This window comes from Falco rusticolus, chromosome 5 (assembly GCF_015220075.1).
Source record: "Falco rusticolus isolate bFalRus1 chromosome 5, bFalRus1.pri, whole genome shotgun sequence".
NCBI lineage: Eukaryota > Metazoa > Chordata > Aves > Falconiformes > Falconidae > Falco > Falco rusticolus.
The window spans coordinates 91499474-91514110 of record NC_051191.1 but is presented as its reverse complement, the minus strand read 5'-3'; the positions used below and the strand labels follow the sequence as shown (position 1 = coordinate 91514110).

The following is a 14637-nucleotide window of genomic DNA, read 5'->3' as shown; positions in this document are numbered from 1 at the left end:
CAGCCACCTGGGGCTGCGTCCCCACTCCAGGGGAGAGGTGGGGACACACACATGCATGACACTGTTTCCCCTGGCTCGCAGATGTTGTCGCTGCTGTTGTTGCCACCTGTCCTTTCTCTGCCAGTGACGGTGATGTTGGTGTGACTGCTACAGAGAAACCCCCGCCTCCAGCACCGGGCATCCTGCGGGAGGGTCTGTGCCATGTGGAGTCCTTCCCACAGCTCAGCCCCCGCTGCCCCCCCAGCCAGCCCAGTGCAGCCGAGCAGACCCGGACCGCAGCCGGTGGCAGCTGTGGGACCCCAAGGGCTTTGTGACCTGCCACTAGCAGATGGCAGAATAACTTCTATAAACACAAGGCTTCTGTGTACATATTTTACCAGATTTTTTCTTTCAGGACATTCTGGCATCTCAGCAACACACTTTTACTTTCATCCTAAATTCCCTGGGCTTTCCACTCCCTTTTCCCATCTCCTTGAGCCCGCAGAGAGTCATTTTGGTGAGAACCATTTTTAGTGGCTTTCGCAGAGGTGCCTGCTCTCTCTGCTCTGTGGGCTTGCTCAGTCCAAGGCTGGTTTGTTCTCCTCGGAAATGACTTTGCCACCCCCTTCCCAAACTTACCTTCTAGATCAACATTCACAACTTCTTCAGGCTCTGATTTCCAGAAGCTATTGCTCTCTTGAACTGCCCTTCTGACACAGGAAGTCCCCAGTTACCCCACTGCCCACGGCATTTCCACCTGTGCACTGGTGTGTTGTGGGAGAGGGGAAGGCTACGGGCTGAGGGATGGGACTGGGGGTTTCGCAGGGCTCAGACCACCCAGGAGAGGGGAATGAGGACTGACAGGTTTCACGGAGAGCAGAGGGCATGAAGGAAAGCTCATGGCAGCCAGGGGTGTGGGAGACAGTGAGAATCAGGATTCCACATCCTAGCAGGAAAGGGAGAAATGTGAATTTGAACCAGACAAGCGTGCCTCACAAAAAATTTAGTTCAGCAGCAAAAAAACCCCACCACCCAACCCTGAAGTAATTTATTGTCTCTCAGGCAGATAAAAGCAGTGCATAAAATTAGTTCCACAAGAAGGTCAAATTAAGTGCATGAGCAAAATGCAGGCACATATATATATGTACATATCTCTCTCTTCTGTTCAGTGTCTCTCATTATAGAACTGGGGATCAATCATAACTCTTAAGGGTTTCTTGACTTGTCTGTCGGCTGCTAGCCAGACAGCAACCCTCCATGGCATTAGACTGAGGGAATGATGAAGGAATCCAGAATTACATCAAAACAGGAGAAAGGGAGATGGATGCACAGAGCACTATGGGCTGGCAGGTGTTTTGGGACAGGCAGAGACTTCATCAGTCCTTCTGACTCCAGTGCTGCAATACTACTTATTCAGCTGGCTGCAAGAGAAAAGTGTTACGTGAGTACCAGTACTGTAGAGGTGAAAAGCTTCACTCAGATACCTCGAAGCCAGCCAGCCTCCCACTTTGTTGCACAGTGTAGAGGATGCCTGCCTGCCTCAGTAGCTGCGGATGCAGATAGTTACTTCTGCATCCACGTGGCTGCAGTTCAGGTTTCAGTTACACTGAGCTGCTTACTTGGCAAAGAGAGTTAAGGAACAACTGTATCAGCACTTGTATTCCACAGATTTATCTAGGTTTGGATGTAGCTGTATGAGCTTTGTCCTCTCCTTAAGGGGATTTTTTTTTAACCTTGACAAAATGGAGGTGATGAGGTGAATTCTTTGGCACATGGTATGCTAAGCAGCTCTTCACCAAATACACATCCTAGCTATAACGCGGTATTTGCCCTAAACACCCTCACTGAAAAAAAGTAGGTGAAACCATCACAGTGTGCCACTGTCACCAGTGAAAATTAAGCAGAAGTCCAGTTCTGTACCTCTACATTCATTCAACTTGTTCATGCAATATTTATGCTGTCCTTGGCTCTCCACTCCCAGTGACAGAACAGCTGTGAGCGTTTCTCCACAGCTGCTTCTGATGCCTGATACCCTGTCAGCCTAAAGGGCTGGAAAAGGGCAGCTGCTCTGCTGAGAAACCCTCGCTCCTGAAAAGGGTCAGGACTATTTCACATCACACAGGACCTTTGAGAGAGGGCATGGTTCACAGTGTTCTGTGATTTTCTCTTCTCTTTCCTCACTCCCTGGAGTTTACTGGCAATTTTCACAGGTTGAAGCCCAGCACTGTGCTAGCAGAGCTGGAATTACATTATGGACATCACACATTTTCAAAATCTGGGTTTCATCCTTGGGCTTGGCTGTGTGCCTTCTGCCTCCACAGCCTTGATATCCAGGTCCCAGACCCACTGTGGAACCTACCAAAGGGCTCTGGAACTTCTGCTTGGGTTTGGCTAACAGCTCTCTGCTCGACAGTTTCCTAGCAGAGTGCTACCATGGGTTTGGGGCATAACAGGACATTCATTAAACATAGCTCATAACGCTTACACATGACTTAACGTGGGTAAGAGCTGAAGACGCTGAGCTGCAGCTGTGCTGTAGCACCAAGCAGGCTCAAGCTCCACTTGTCCCCACTCAGCCGTCTGGCTCTCCCACCTTGGAACAGGAGTCTGCCCCTTCTGGGTGCCCTTGTTGTCACTTACTGTTGGCACTGACATGTCTTGTTTTCCAGCAAGTATTGTCTTGCTCGTGCCATCCTTTTTGCCCGTTGCTGCCAGGAGAGAAGGGATAAAGAAGGATAATTTTATGCTTCAAATGCTTTCCTCTGAAGTAGTAGTAAGGTACTGCCTGACCTCTGCAGGCTGTCCATCTCTAATCATTTGCTCTGAGTCTATGGACTGACCCTTTGTTCTGCCCCACACCCAGAGAGAAAATCGGACTCCTCCTGTGCCCTGGGGACACTGCCATCTCTTTGCCCATCACAGGGACCAGGGCACTCACCCTTCTCCGCTGCCAGCTTATGCCGTTGATGATGCACAGGCATGCAAGGCCAAACACCAATATGCTGCCTCCGACGCTTGCTCCGATTGCCATATAGCTAATCCAAACAGGAGCTTCCTCTGTGGAAGGAGAAAAATATCCAGACACAGAAACAAAGAGAATTTTAAGGCTTTTGTGTGGAGGCAGGAAGGTGATGCTGGTTTCCATACCCACGAGGTAGTGAAGGCTGATCTTCCTCTCGTTGTCTTCCATGAGGTGACAGTTCCACAGCCCTGCAGCACTGACATTCACCTCCACCTTCACTTCGTGCTGCTTTGACTTCTTGACGTCCACCTGAGTCCCATTCACACGTTCCCAGAGCAAGTGGGCATTGGGTGGGAGCGGACTGGAGACCTGGCAGGTGAGGGTCACCTCAGCCCTGCTGGGGAGCGGCCCAGCAGGGTCAGCCGAGACTGTGAGGGTAAGAAAAGGACACGTGAGTGGGAGGATGGGAAGATGGGTCCACACGTATTCTTGTGGCTTCCAGGTTTCTGCAGCTCCTCATCTCTCGATCCGCTTCTCTCTCACCTTTCATCACCAGCAGCTCTATCTGGCTCTGTGTGTACCTCCTGCTGTACACCAGCCGGCACCAGTACTGCCCAGAGTGGCTGAAATGGACTTTGGGAATTTTCACTTCTATGGCACTTTGAGGTTTGCTTTCAGGTATCTCAAACCGCAAGGGGCTGCTTTTTTTGGTCTCGTGCTGCTCTCCTCGTGCCGTGATGTTGAAATCAAGCAGCTCATGAGCAGTCGCACTTTCCTTTTGCTTCCAGCTCAGCTGGCCTGTGAAACCTTCTTGCCATTTTACCTTCTGGAAGTTCAGACGCCATGACAAGGTGACAGTGCTATCGACAGCTGCATACTTTCTTTCCAAATCTGGATTCTGAAAACCTGAATTCAATAGAGACAGGGAATACAGAGGCAAGGAAAGCCACAGCTACACTTCTCGGTGTCCTCCCTTGCTCTGCAGAGACACAGGCTGTGCTCGGTTGAAAGAGGACTTGGAGAAAAACTGAGAGATACTCCAGGAAGGTTGAACGGTTAGTGTCTGAGGAGAGGTTTAAAGAGCCAAAGCACCCAAGCTCACCAGAGCTGAGAAGAACAGACCCCAGGGAGAGGAGGATCCTCTCCTTACAAAGCCTGGAGAGGAAAATGGGAGCAAGTGTGGAACAGAGCTCAGGCAGCAGAGCCATCGCCAAGCTGCAGTGCTGGAAGCTGTGGGAGATCAGCCCTGGAGCACCATTGCTTGGGGTGCTGGAAAGCAAAAGCTTGGCTCACGAGCTGGAGGGAGCAATGGTTCTCGAGCCTGTGTGAGTTGCATTTTGGCTGTTGCATACCTAATACCTTCACATCAAAGGTGATGTTGTGATCAATCAATGGAGAGTCTGAATGGACATGACACGTCCAAGTCCCATTGTCCGTAGCCTTCAGTTGCTTTAACATCAGTATGTATTTTTGAGGGGTCTTGTTTTGTAGTTGTGGTGTCACGGTGTGATTGTTACTGTCAAACAATGTGATGCTGAGGTGGGGTAGAGGATGGGATGAATTTTGCATTAAAATCAGCTCGGGGACCTCTTTTGGTAGGAAGTGTCCGTCCAGAGAGATTGTCACTGTAAAAAGGAAAAGCACAGCCAGTAACTCAACTCCTCTTCCAGCCAGAAAGGGACGAGTGTCACAGCAAAGAGAACACGGGGACACTGTGCCCTGCAGCTGGAGGAGAAATGAACTATCATAGCCCAGGCCAGAGAAACGGCAGCCTGGATAAGGAATCCCAGGAGAGACGCCTCTCTGAGCCCTGCGGTCCCCAGCCCCCTTGCCCCCTCGTGGATCAAAGTCCTCTGGTCACTCACGTTGAAAGACATGCAGTGAGATACTGACTGTGCGAGAGCCAGAATCACAGGTGTAGATGCCAGCATCGGAGAGCTTCAGGTCCCACACCTTCAGGTGCTTACTGGTGGAGCTGATTTCAGATCGATCCGTCATGGTGGCTTTGCCTTTTGTTAAAATAAGCTTTGTTAGGAAGGGAGAGGTTTCTTAGCCGTGTACTGGGGAGAAGGGGTGATGAATTGGGAGCCTTACCTCTCAAATGGTTACTTTTAAACTGCCTTACAACAAGCCTGTAGTACCTCCAGGTCACCCCTGTGTCGTGAGGTATGCCTCTGCAGCTCAGGGTCACCGTCTGTCCTGCGACCCCAACCTGCAGTTCATTTTGCTGAGCCATGACGGGGACCAGACCTGCAAGCCGATGCCCACCGAGAAAGGCAGATGTTCACTGCCCGAAGGCTGCCTCAGCGAACGCTTCCCGCCCCTCCAGAAAGACGCATGTATTTCTCCTCACTTTCCAGATACTGGGAAGATTATCCTCAATTTCTGAGTTTTTCACACCTTTGCCTCATCACTCAACCAGCCCTTTTCTTTTCAGCTTCCCCCTGGGGCCCTTCTCCTGGCTCTCGGCTATTCTGTTTCACATGTGTTCAGAAACGGGGAAAATACCAGTGGTTCTTCTGGATTCACCATCATTCACAATTTTGAGATGTCAACAGTTTTACTGAAACGACCCTTTCCCACTGGACGAGATTTAGTTGTTGTACTGGTGGAAAAGGCCGGACAGCGTGCGCCAGCCCTGCTTCACTCCCCAGTCAAGACTTGCAGCAGCACTGGCAAATCTGCTCACCCCTTCTTTCAATTTTTGCATGGAGCAAGACTGAAAGCCCAGGAAAACGAAAGGATAAAGTAAAACAGAAAGAAAGAAGGCTGGCCTAACGGTGGGTTCCTGTGGTTGGGTGAGGGCTATGTGACAGTGAAAGCAGGAGGATGTACAACATGGAGGAACATTAGGAGCAGTTTCTCGGAAGAACTGCTTCCCTTCCTTCGCTGGGAAGAGGGTTTCTGCAGGAGACCATAAGAAGCAGATGGAGTTGCCGAGGAAATGAGTTGCTGGGAATGAGGGGGCTGTGGTCTCCTGCCTCACTGCTGGTGAGCCCTCAGTGCTGCCTAGCCTGCAGGTCCCCCAGGTGACCCTAGTGCTAGGGAGCCACAGAAGTGCAAAATAAAAAAGTTTCTGTGAGTTTAACAGAGGGTTTTCCACAAGTTACGTATTCCTCCAAGGGCATAGGCAATCCACAACATTGCCAGTACAGATTTTCAGTAATCACATATCAGACCACAGAAAATGACAATTTTGTCTTGAACTGTGAAATTATGTTATTAACAAGAAAGGGTATTTTTTGCTTTGCTTGAAAGGTAAATCTTTATACTTTTGCATAAAAGATTTCCAATCTTTCCTCTGCAACCAGAGGAATCAAAGCTGAGTATCTGAGAAATGCAGGCTTGGCCTTACTCAGTCGCCTTCCTTTCTTGGGAAATAAGCACTGAAAGGGTCACCAGACTGTGTAACATCAGCAGTCAAGCCAAGGAAGCTGGTACCATCACACTGGTAAGGGCAGATCTGTGGCGAGGAGCATGTGGTTCTGCCCCGACAGCTGGAGGCAGCTTTGGTGGGAACCCCACTGCTGCATCCCTGCAGGGCAGCTCCCTGAGCCTGCTGGTGCCCAGACACCCCAGTTTGACTGGCAGGCTCAGCCAAATGGGGCCGGGAACAACCTGAGGCCCAAAGCCTGAGCTGTCCATGCTGCCTCTGAAATAGCAGGACATGGATGCAGGGAGCCTCCCAGCTTCCAGCCCCGCTGCCCTAACCTCCAGAGCGCTGCTGGGCAGGGCAGGGGTGGGCAGGCGAGGCAAGCGGCTGCTGCCGCAGCTTCCTGGCTGGAAGGAGCCTGCTCCGAACAGGTACGTTACATGGCAAACTGCAAGGAGCCTAAACCTACCCCAGATGTCGCTAAGGCTTGTGGAAAGGCTGTAAGAACTGGGGGGATTTGCTGAGCCGAGGACTCACCCAGATGCAGAACCAAGACGGCAAGCACGGCAAGCACGCTACCCACCACCGTGCCCAAAGTCTCCATCGCTGCAGGGACACGCCTCACTGCTGCAGGCTGCGGCGGTGGAAGTGCTCTCCTTCCCCAGGGGTGCTGGCCTGGAAGACCCAAACACTCTGTTAATAACGCTTGGTTTTCAGACTTGGGTGGATGGGATCCATGTTCCCGGTCAGTACCCACCACCCGTCAGTGCAGCAACGTGGAAACTGATCGGTGAAGTCACCAGAGCCCTGTGTTTCACCAAAGAATCCAGCTGCAGTGTTGCCCCTGGTGTTTGGTATTAAACATCCCTAGGTATTCCTTGGCCTTCCTTGGACTGCAGGTGTTTGTGCTGCCAAGAGGTCTGTGCTTTTCCACTTCTCCATGGTGGGTTATCATCGCTCCCGCAGCGATTAAGGCGAACGACATACAGGGCTCAGTTAGCAGGAAGACAGCCAGCAGGCTGAGGGAGGTAATTATTTCCCTCTGTTTGGCCCACCTGAGGTGTCATCTAGGACACAGGGTTCACTTTAGGGCCCCCAGTATAAGGCAGATGCCAATAAACTGGACAGAGCCCAATGGAGGGGTACTGGGATGGTGAAGAGGTTAGGGAGTGACAGAAAGCTGGGTTTGGAGGGGAGAGGCAGGGGAGCCAAGGTGGGATCTCATTTCAGTCTCCCATTATCTAAAGGATGCTACCTGGAAGAAGCAGCAACTGTCTCCTCAGAGAGGCATGGGAGAGGAGCAGGAGGCAGCAGCCAGAGGTTGCAGCAAGGAACTGTTGACTAGATATAAGGAAGAATTTTCTTGCTGCTGAAGGTGGTGCAGCACTGGAATAGATGCCGAGCGATGCCAGGCAATCTGCGCCCTTGGAGATGTCCACAGGTTCCCTGGATGAGGCCCTGAGCAAGGTGCTGCCGTTTTAGGGTCAGCCCAGCTGTGAGCAGGAAGTTGGACCCGAGGCCTCCGGAGGTCCCTTGCCATCTAAATATTTCTGTGTGATTTTGTGAGTCTATGATTGAGGCCACCTTTAGGCTGTTATTAATATTTTTCTTTAGTTTGTTTTTTTGCCTGCTTATTTCTTACCTTAAAAATCTCAATAACCACCAGGTCTGGTGGCATTGGAAAGACTTGCTGGAATCCTTAGGGCTGTTCAACAGAAAGTTTGGGGAGAAGGGAGGTATGAGGTGGGAAAGAAGAAGTTGCGTTGATGGTAACAGAGACTGAAGTGGGAACTGGGACTTAGTTATGGTGTTGGGTTTTCAGATCAGACGAAGTATCTGGCTGTAGCAGAGACTGAGCGCTGGCATCAGCTGCAGCTGGGTGGACTGACAAGGTGAAGGGGACCATGGCTGCTGGCGCGAGGAGACTGCCAAGCTCTCCATCCCTAATCCAAGGCGTATGTTGCAACAAGGAAGCCAAGCAGGTTGACTGGTTGGAGCGAGCAAAACCAGTGAGGCAACCTCACTTCTTGGAGAGCAGGGGCTCCCCATGCCAAGAGAGTGACAGACGGAAGGCTGGAATTATAACAGGAGTGAACTCAAACAAAATGCAAGAATAATTTTGTACTGTATTTATATGTATGGTGTGCAATATTAAGTATAATATATTCTGTTAGAGGACACTTGAATATTGAAATTAATTTAAATTATCAGAGCACATGAAGCTATCAAAGAGTAGATGAAAACATCAGTGCTACATTTACATGGGGATCAGGTCAGTGTGACTGGCACTCTGACGGCCAGGCAGATGCACACGTGTGCATGTATGCAAAGTGCAGGTGCAAGAGCAAGGCAGCAGCCATGTGCGCCATCAGAAGCAGAATAGATGGCAAAGGCACGGTCAGAGAAGATTTGTGGGTTGCCTCGTGTAAGTCAAAAACCCAGCCCAGCCCCAGAGAATATTTGCATGAGCTGTTTTGTGCGAAACAAATACAACAAAGGAGCCAGTGCATGCGGCTGGAGACCACTTCTAGCAAGATGCAGCAGCAGCGATGAAGCAGTTTGCTGGGCTATGCTGCAGAATAAAGACGGGGGCAACAGCAAGGCATCTGTATGCATCTCACTGCAAAGAAACATCTATAACCGAGAACTGGCGTAGGGCCCTAGGAGCTGCTCCTGAGACGACCAGAGAAACCTCATCCCCGCTGTGAATACTGGCGTCGCCTGTCCCAGCAGCACCAGTGGGAAAAGCCAGCCCTGGCTCTAACGCGGTACCTGCACATCAACAGGGTCAGTGCTGGATTTCAAATATTTTCAAGTCATTAAACTTTATATAAAACCTGAAGGTAATGGAACAGGTAAAAATGAAATCGCTGAGTCACACTCCATCATTCTGTTTTGGCCAGGAATCTCTATTTTCTGTCATCTTCTGGCTTCGGTTTGTTCTTCGCCTTCTTGCTGCCCAGTTTTGAGCAAACCCACACTGCCAGGGCGCCCGGGGCCGGTGAACCGCTGCCCCTGCCCTGCTTGGTAAGGGCAGATCGAGACATCTTTGCTTTTCTGTTTCTTCTTGTGGTTTCACATCTTGTGCGTTCCTACTTCATTCTCACTAACCTTTGCCTTTCTGTGGCAGACCCCACAGCACGGTGTGTGCCACCTACGTGCCACCTACGTGCCACCAGCCAGCGGGCAGTGCACGTTGCCCTCAGCTAGCATTTTTCACACACTTTTCTTGCTCTCCCTGTTTATCTCTGCTGCTCAGCCATGCCACTTCCTATTTTTCCCCCGAGTCTTTCTATCACCTTCTGCATCCCTCCAGGCCAGACGAGAGGCAACGCTGCTCTGGAGTTTAGGGATGGGAGGGAGCGAGGCTCTGCGGCGTTAAGCGAGCGAGCGGGCAGCAGACCCCCAGCCTCCTGACAGACAGCCCCGCTGTATCTTACCCTGCTGCTGGTAAATTAACTGGTGTCAGGGAATGTCCCCAGGCGCTGGAACACACTCATCAGTCCTGTTAAATTGCTAGAACAATTCCTGACACATTTTTGGCCCAGGGCAACTCTCACTCTCCCTAGCAGCTCCTGGGATGCATTTAGGTGTTAGCGTGGGCCAGGGACCACTCCGTTAGGTGGCTGGCTTGTAGCCAGTTCATTCTGGAGATTGAGTGAGTTTAATAGCCCAGACCATCTCATGCCGGTTGGCCTCTGTGCCAGAATTGTCCAGGCACACTTGATTTATTAGCACGTCCAGTGACAGAGGAGCAGGGCTCCCTCCCAAGTGAACATCGATTTCCATTTCATTTTAACTTCTCCCTCTTATTAAACTGGTTTAATTTCCTTCTTTACTTATTTTAATGATCCCTGCCTCTCTGAGGGATAGGGAAAGGAGGTAGCGAGCGGTCTTCCCCAGGGGCATGATGCCTGCAGGAGGAAGCCTGGCCGGGAGAACATCTGCTTGGGAGAGCGGCTGGCAGCCCCCCTCTCCCTCTGGCCCCCAGCCCCACGGCTGGCACCTGAGACAAGCTGTCCCCCCGCCTGGCACGGGCTGGCGCAGGAGGAAACTGAAATAAAAAACAGCTCAGCAACCGCTTCTGATGCAGAGCGGGCCATCTCCCTCTCTTGGTGTGTTCCTGTGCCTCTTTCATGCAGTGTGGTTTTCTTGTTTTCCTCTCTTGCTCTTGCTTGTGGCTATGCTTTTGATCTGGCAGCAGCTCGCTCTGCTGGGGCGGGGGGGCCTCCCAGCCCCCCCGCCCCCCCCCCCCCCCCCTCCGTACTGGGCTCCCTGCCGCAGCTGCTGCTGCTGCTCTTCCCTTTGCCGCTGCCTCACGCCCTGCACACCGGCTGGCCTTGGCTCTGGGGCACGGGGCTGCAGCCGATCACCTCCCTTTTTCCCAGTTCAAACATCCAAAGCGAAGCTGGTCTGGCTCTTGGAGGAGCGGTTTCCTTGGAATTACTTATTGACGTTAAAGCAAACGTATGGGAGCGGCAGGCAGGGTAAGAGAGCAAACGCAACAGAAATAGCCGGCAGAGAGCAAAGACATGATAGCAGTGAAGGTTATTTCACGGGCCCCGCTGTCCCCGTGCGACTGACTGACCCTGCCTCAGTTTCCCCTTGTGCACCTCTGGCCGGCCAGGGGAGCAGCCGCGAAAGGGACCTGCCGGAGCCAGGGCTGGGGGCCAGGCTGGCCACCTGCCCATCCCCCTTGAGGGATGTCCCACTGTCAGGACATGGCAGGGTGGCCGGGCCACCGGCCCAGCTCTCTGGCCATAACATGCCCCTGGCCAAGGCGGGTGCCCCGACCCAGGCGGGTGCCCTGGGAAGCAGCTTCATGGCCACAGCCCTGGCTGCTCCCTCCAGCCTCTGGCAGCCGAAGGGGAACCCCAGACCTGCCCTTGCCTCACGGGCGCTGCAGCACCGGCTTTCTGAGCTTCCCCCCCAGCTGCCAGCCCTGCTTCTTTCCCCCTAACCCTCCTCTTCTTTGCTCCACAAGCCACCTTTTGCCCTGCAGTCCACAGCTGCAGCCCAACGGTGACTTTCTAAAGCCACGGCGGACTGTGACTAGCCAAAGTGCCGAGATGCCCTCTGAAGGCAGGCTCTCCATCGCCCTGCCGAGCCATGTGCACGCTTGGGATGATGTTCAGGTACCGTTAAGGCAGCTGCCAAAGTAGGGACAGCGAGACCTTACCACACAGTTGGCTTGATGTACAGCCCAGGCAGGGTCAGGGTCTATACACATACTGATACGGTCAGCACAGCAAAACGGCGTGTTTCTGCCCATTCCCAGCAAAAAAGCATCCCTCCTTTATTTTTCCCTAGTGAATACAGAGTCCTCACGTGAGGCTGCAGTGGATCGGGTGGGCACCATCCCTGGGTGCCCGAGAGCCGTGAGTGGGAACGGGAGGGATGCTCAGTTTGGATGAGGCAAGCCCGGCCGCAGTGCAGGCAGCTTTGGCAGCCATGTTCGTGGGTAGGATACCCACTGGTAGGATAAAGGAAAACCCTGTGAATCGATTTGAGACTAAAATGCAGCCAGGACTGCAGAGGACTGTCCTGTTTCTAGCAAAGAACACTAAGTAGTGTCCTGAGCTCAGCCCTGATGCGCCATGGAGAGGGATACCTGAGGGGGCTGGTGGAGGCTGGGCAGGATGCACCACCTGAAAGTTGAAAAATTCAACCAGAAATGAAACTCTGGTTTTCAACAGTGCGGTGGCCCATGGAAGGGGAAGGCAAGGCTCTTTTCTGGTGTCCTTAAATTGAAAGGATCCCTCTTTCCCCAAGAAAGCCCTGAGCTAGTGGATCGGGCTGCACCGGCAGCCGGTGCCGGGCAGGGAGCCAGTCAGCTCGGATTAGCAGAGCGGAGCCCTCTGGCCTCAGCACATACAGATGTCAGCAGACGTCCCTCCTCAGCCAGAGACTGGCATCTTCTTATTTTTCAGGCTTTTTTTAGCATAAAGTTCCCTTCCCTGGAGGGCATGCAGAGAAGGTGATAGCAAGTGGCAGCTGGTGGAAGGCTGCTCCCCAGTGCATTTCCAGTCCTTGGCAATACACGGTCACCAGAGACAGACCCCTCGTAGTGGACATTTTTCTCTATATGTGGGTTTAAAAGACCTGTGAGATCTCCAGGCTCCAAGGCATGTTGAGCTTTTTGTAGCCCCCTCCTTTTTGCCCTCTTCAGGGAAACATCTAGGGAGGCAAACACTTCTCAGTTAAAACTAAAAGGCCTCGGAGAGTCGCACAGCAGAAAGTCAAAGGTTCAAGATGGTTTTACATCAGACCTATAAGTGGGGCAAACCCAGACCCATCAGAGCTGAAACAGCAACTTGCGTGGAATAGTAAAAGTTCATAACATTAAAAAACCCGAAAACATATTGGCCTCTTTTCTCAGAGAAATAAAGAAAGAAAGTTTCCTTACCTCTTCTCCTTCCTCTCTGCCTCTGCGTTTCTGTCTCCTTGTGTTTGTCACCTGCCGTAATTGATCTCACTCAGCTACAGCTGAAACAAAAGAAGAATGAAGTCGATGTTCAGAAAGCAGCTCAACAGACGTGGGCCTTGATGTCTCCTCCTCTCCAGCTGGAGCGTCAGCAAGGTCTTGCTGCTGGTCCGGCTTCTGCTGACATCCGCCAGCTTCTCTCGGCAGATGGTGGATTTCCAGGCGCATGTGATTTCGACTTGGTGTGAACAGAGATGGAGACCATAACGGAAGGCGATGTATGGCAGTGCCTGGGGAGAATGAGTGTGAAACAGAGAGAGCCTATTGGCCATATGGCGGCTGATGGGATGCCGTGACGGGGCTGGAACTTAAAAGCAAACAGTTGGAAACTGGTTCTGCTCTACTGGCAAAGAAAGCTCGCAGATGAAGGTATCAGCTGAGCAGATCCGGACCCAGCTCACCTCTGACAGTGTCTAAGAGCCAGCTGACCTCCGTTCCCCAGCCTGCCTCCTGCATCACCCGCAAAGGAGGCACCTCTGTGGCGCGAGCCGGGGACCTGAGCCCAGGAGTAGCGTGGGGATGATAATAGAAGAAGAAGGGATCCCTGGCGATGTTAGAGATACCTGTCTGTGGAGGATGGCTGAGATCTGGGGTGAGATGAGAGAATTTAATTTTTTTTATAGCAGTGGCAGGTTGACCTCAGCTGGCTGCCAGCTGCCCACCCAGCCACTGTCCCTCACCCTCCTCAGCAGGGCAGGGGAAGAAGATAAGAGCAAAGATCTCTCATGGGTATCTTGTCAAGAGAAGGACACGGACATGGCTTACCAGTTACCGCCACGGGCAAAACGGATTTGACTTGGGGAAAGGTTAATTTAATTTATGGCCCATTAAAAACAGAGTAGGGTAGTGAGGAATGAAAACAAAAGTAAAAACACCTTCCTTCCCCCACCTGCCTTTCCTTCACAGGCCCAGCTTCACCCCTGACTCTTCTGCCCCTCTTTCCTCCCCCCGCGTGTCACAGGGGGACAGGTTGTGAGCGCTGCCTTGGCCGCTCCTTCCTGCTCGTGCTGGTACCCTGCTCCGACGTGGGGTCCTTCATGATGTGCTCCAGTGCAGGTCCTTCCTATGGGCTGCAGTTCTTCTGTTCATCTTGACGTAAGAAAGACATTTTTTCCAGTGAGAAAGACCATTCACCAGAGCAACCTCCTGAGAGATGTGGCAGAGTCCCCATCGCTGGGGCCTTTCAAGATAGTGTACAAGATCTTGTACAGGGTGCTAGATAATCCCATCTGGGGTTTCCCACAAAAGGCTGGACCAGATGGTCTTTCCAGGTCTTGCCCAGACTGGGCTGTTCTATGATTTGATGATTCTAACTGCTCCAGATGGGCTACTGCCCTTCGGGAACAGGCTGCTCCAGCATGGGTCCTCCACAGGCCACAGTTCCTGCCAGTGAACCTGCTCCAGCACTGGCTCCTCTCCACAAACCCCATATCCTGCCAGGAGCTGCTCCGACATGGACTCTGCGTGGGCTGCAGGTGGATATCTGCTCCAGAGCCTGGATGGAGCACCTGTCCCCTCCTGCACTGATCTTGGTGTCTGCAGAGCCATTTCTCACATTTTCTCCTCTCTCTCATGGCTGCTGTGCAGTGGTTTATATCCTTTCTTAAATATGTTACCACAGAGGCACCCCCAGTGTTGTCGGTTGGCTCAGTTTGGCCCACGGTGGGTCTGGCCTGGACACAGCTGTGATTGACTTGGGGCCAGCTCCTCCTCACGTCTCACCGAAGCCACCCATGCAGCCCCTCTGCTACCAAAACCTTGCCATGCAAACCCACTGCAAGGTTGCTCTTGGGTAACCTGCACCGCTACTGAATCTCAGCTGTTTCCCTTCTCTGTAGG

At 52.3% G+C, this 14637-nt stretch overlaps 1 protein-coding gene across 1 annotated transcript; it reads right to left on the bottom strand.

Annotated features, from left to right (window-relative positions):
• Positions 1-1010: 1010 nt before the first annotated feature.
• LOC119149457 (T-cell surface glycoprotein CD4-like) lies at positions 1011-12946 on the bottom strand. The gene is made up of 10 exons (XM_037390710.1): positions 12721-12946; positions 6852-6989; positions 5036-5191; positions 4807-4950; positions 4294-4566; positions 3485-3847; positions 3127-3369; positions 2918-3036; positions 2620-2687; positions 1011-1400 (listed from the first exon to the last, which is right to left on the bottom strand). Exons 2-10 carry the CDS (start codon positions 6916-6918, stop codon positions 1385-1387), a joined length of 1449 nt encoding a protein of 482 aa, XP_037246607.1. The 5' UTR covers positions 6919-6989; positions 12721-12946; the 3' UTR covers positions 1011-1384.
• Between the last annotated feature and the right edge of the window lie 1691 nt (positions 12947-14637).

What these genes read in the sequence shown, in the direction of transcription:
- LOC119149457 (XM_037390710.1), bottom strand. Translation starts at nt 6,918, where the DNA reads ATGGAGACTTTGGGCACGGTGGTGGGTAGCGTGCTTGCCGTGCTTGCC. An exon ending in TAAAAGTAACCATTTGAGAG is followed by an intron (nt 4,951 to 5,035) that starts GTAAGGCTCCCA and finishes TTTTAACAAAAG; the next exon opens with GCAAAGCCACCATGACGGAT. An exon ending in CTCACTGCATGTCTTTCAAC is followed by an intron (nt 4,567 to 4,806) that starts GTGAGTGACCAG and finishes TCCTTTTTACAG; the next exon opens with TGACAATCTCTCTGGACGGA.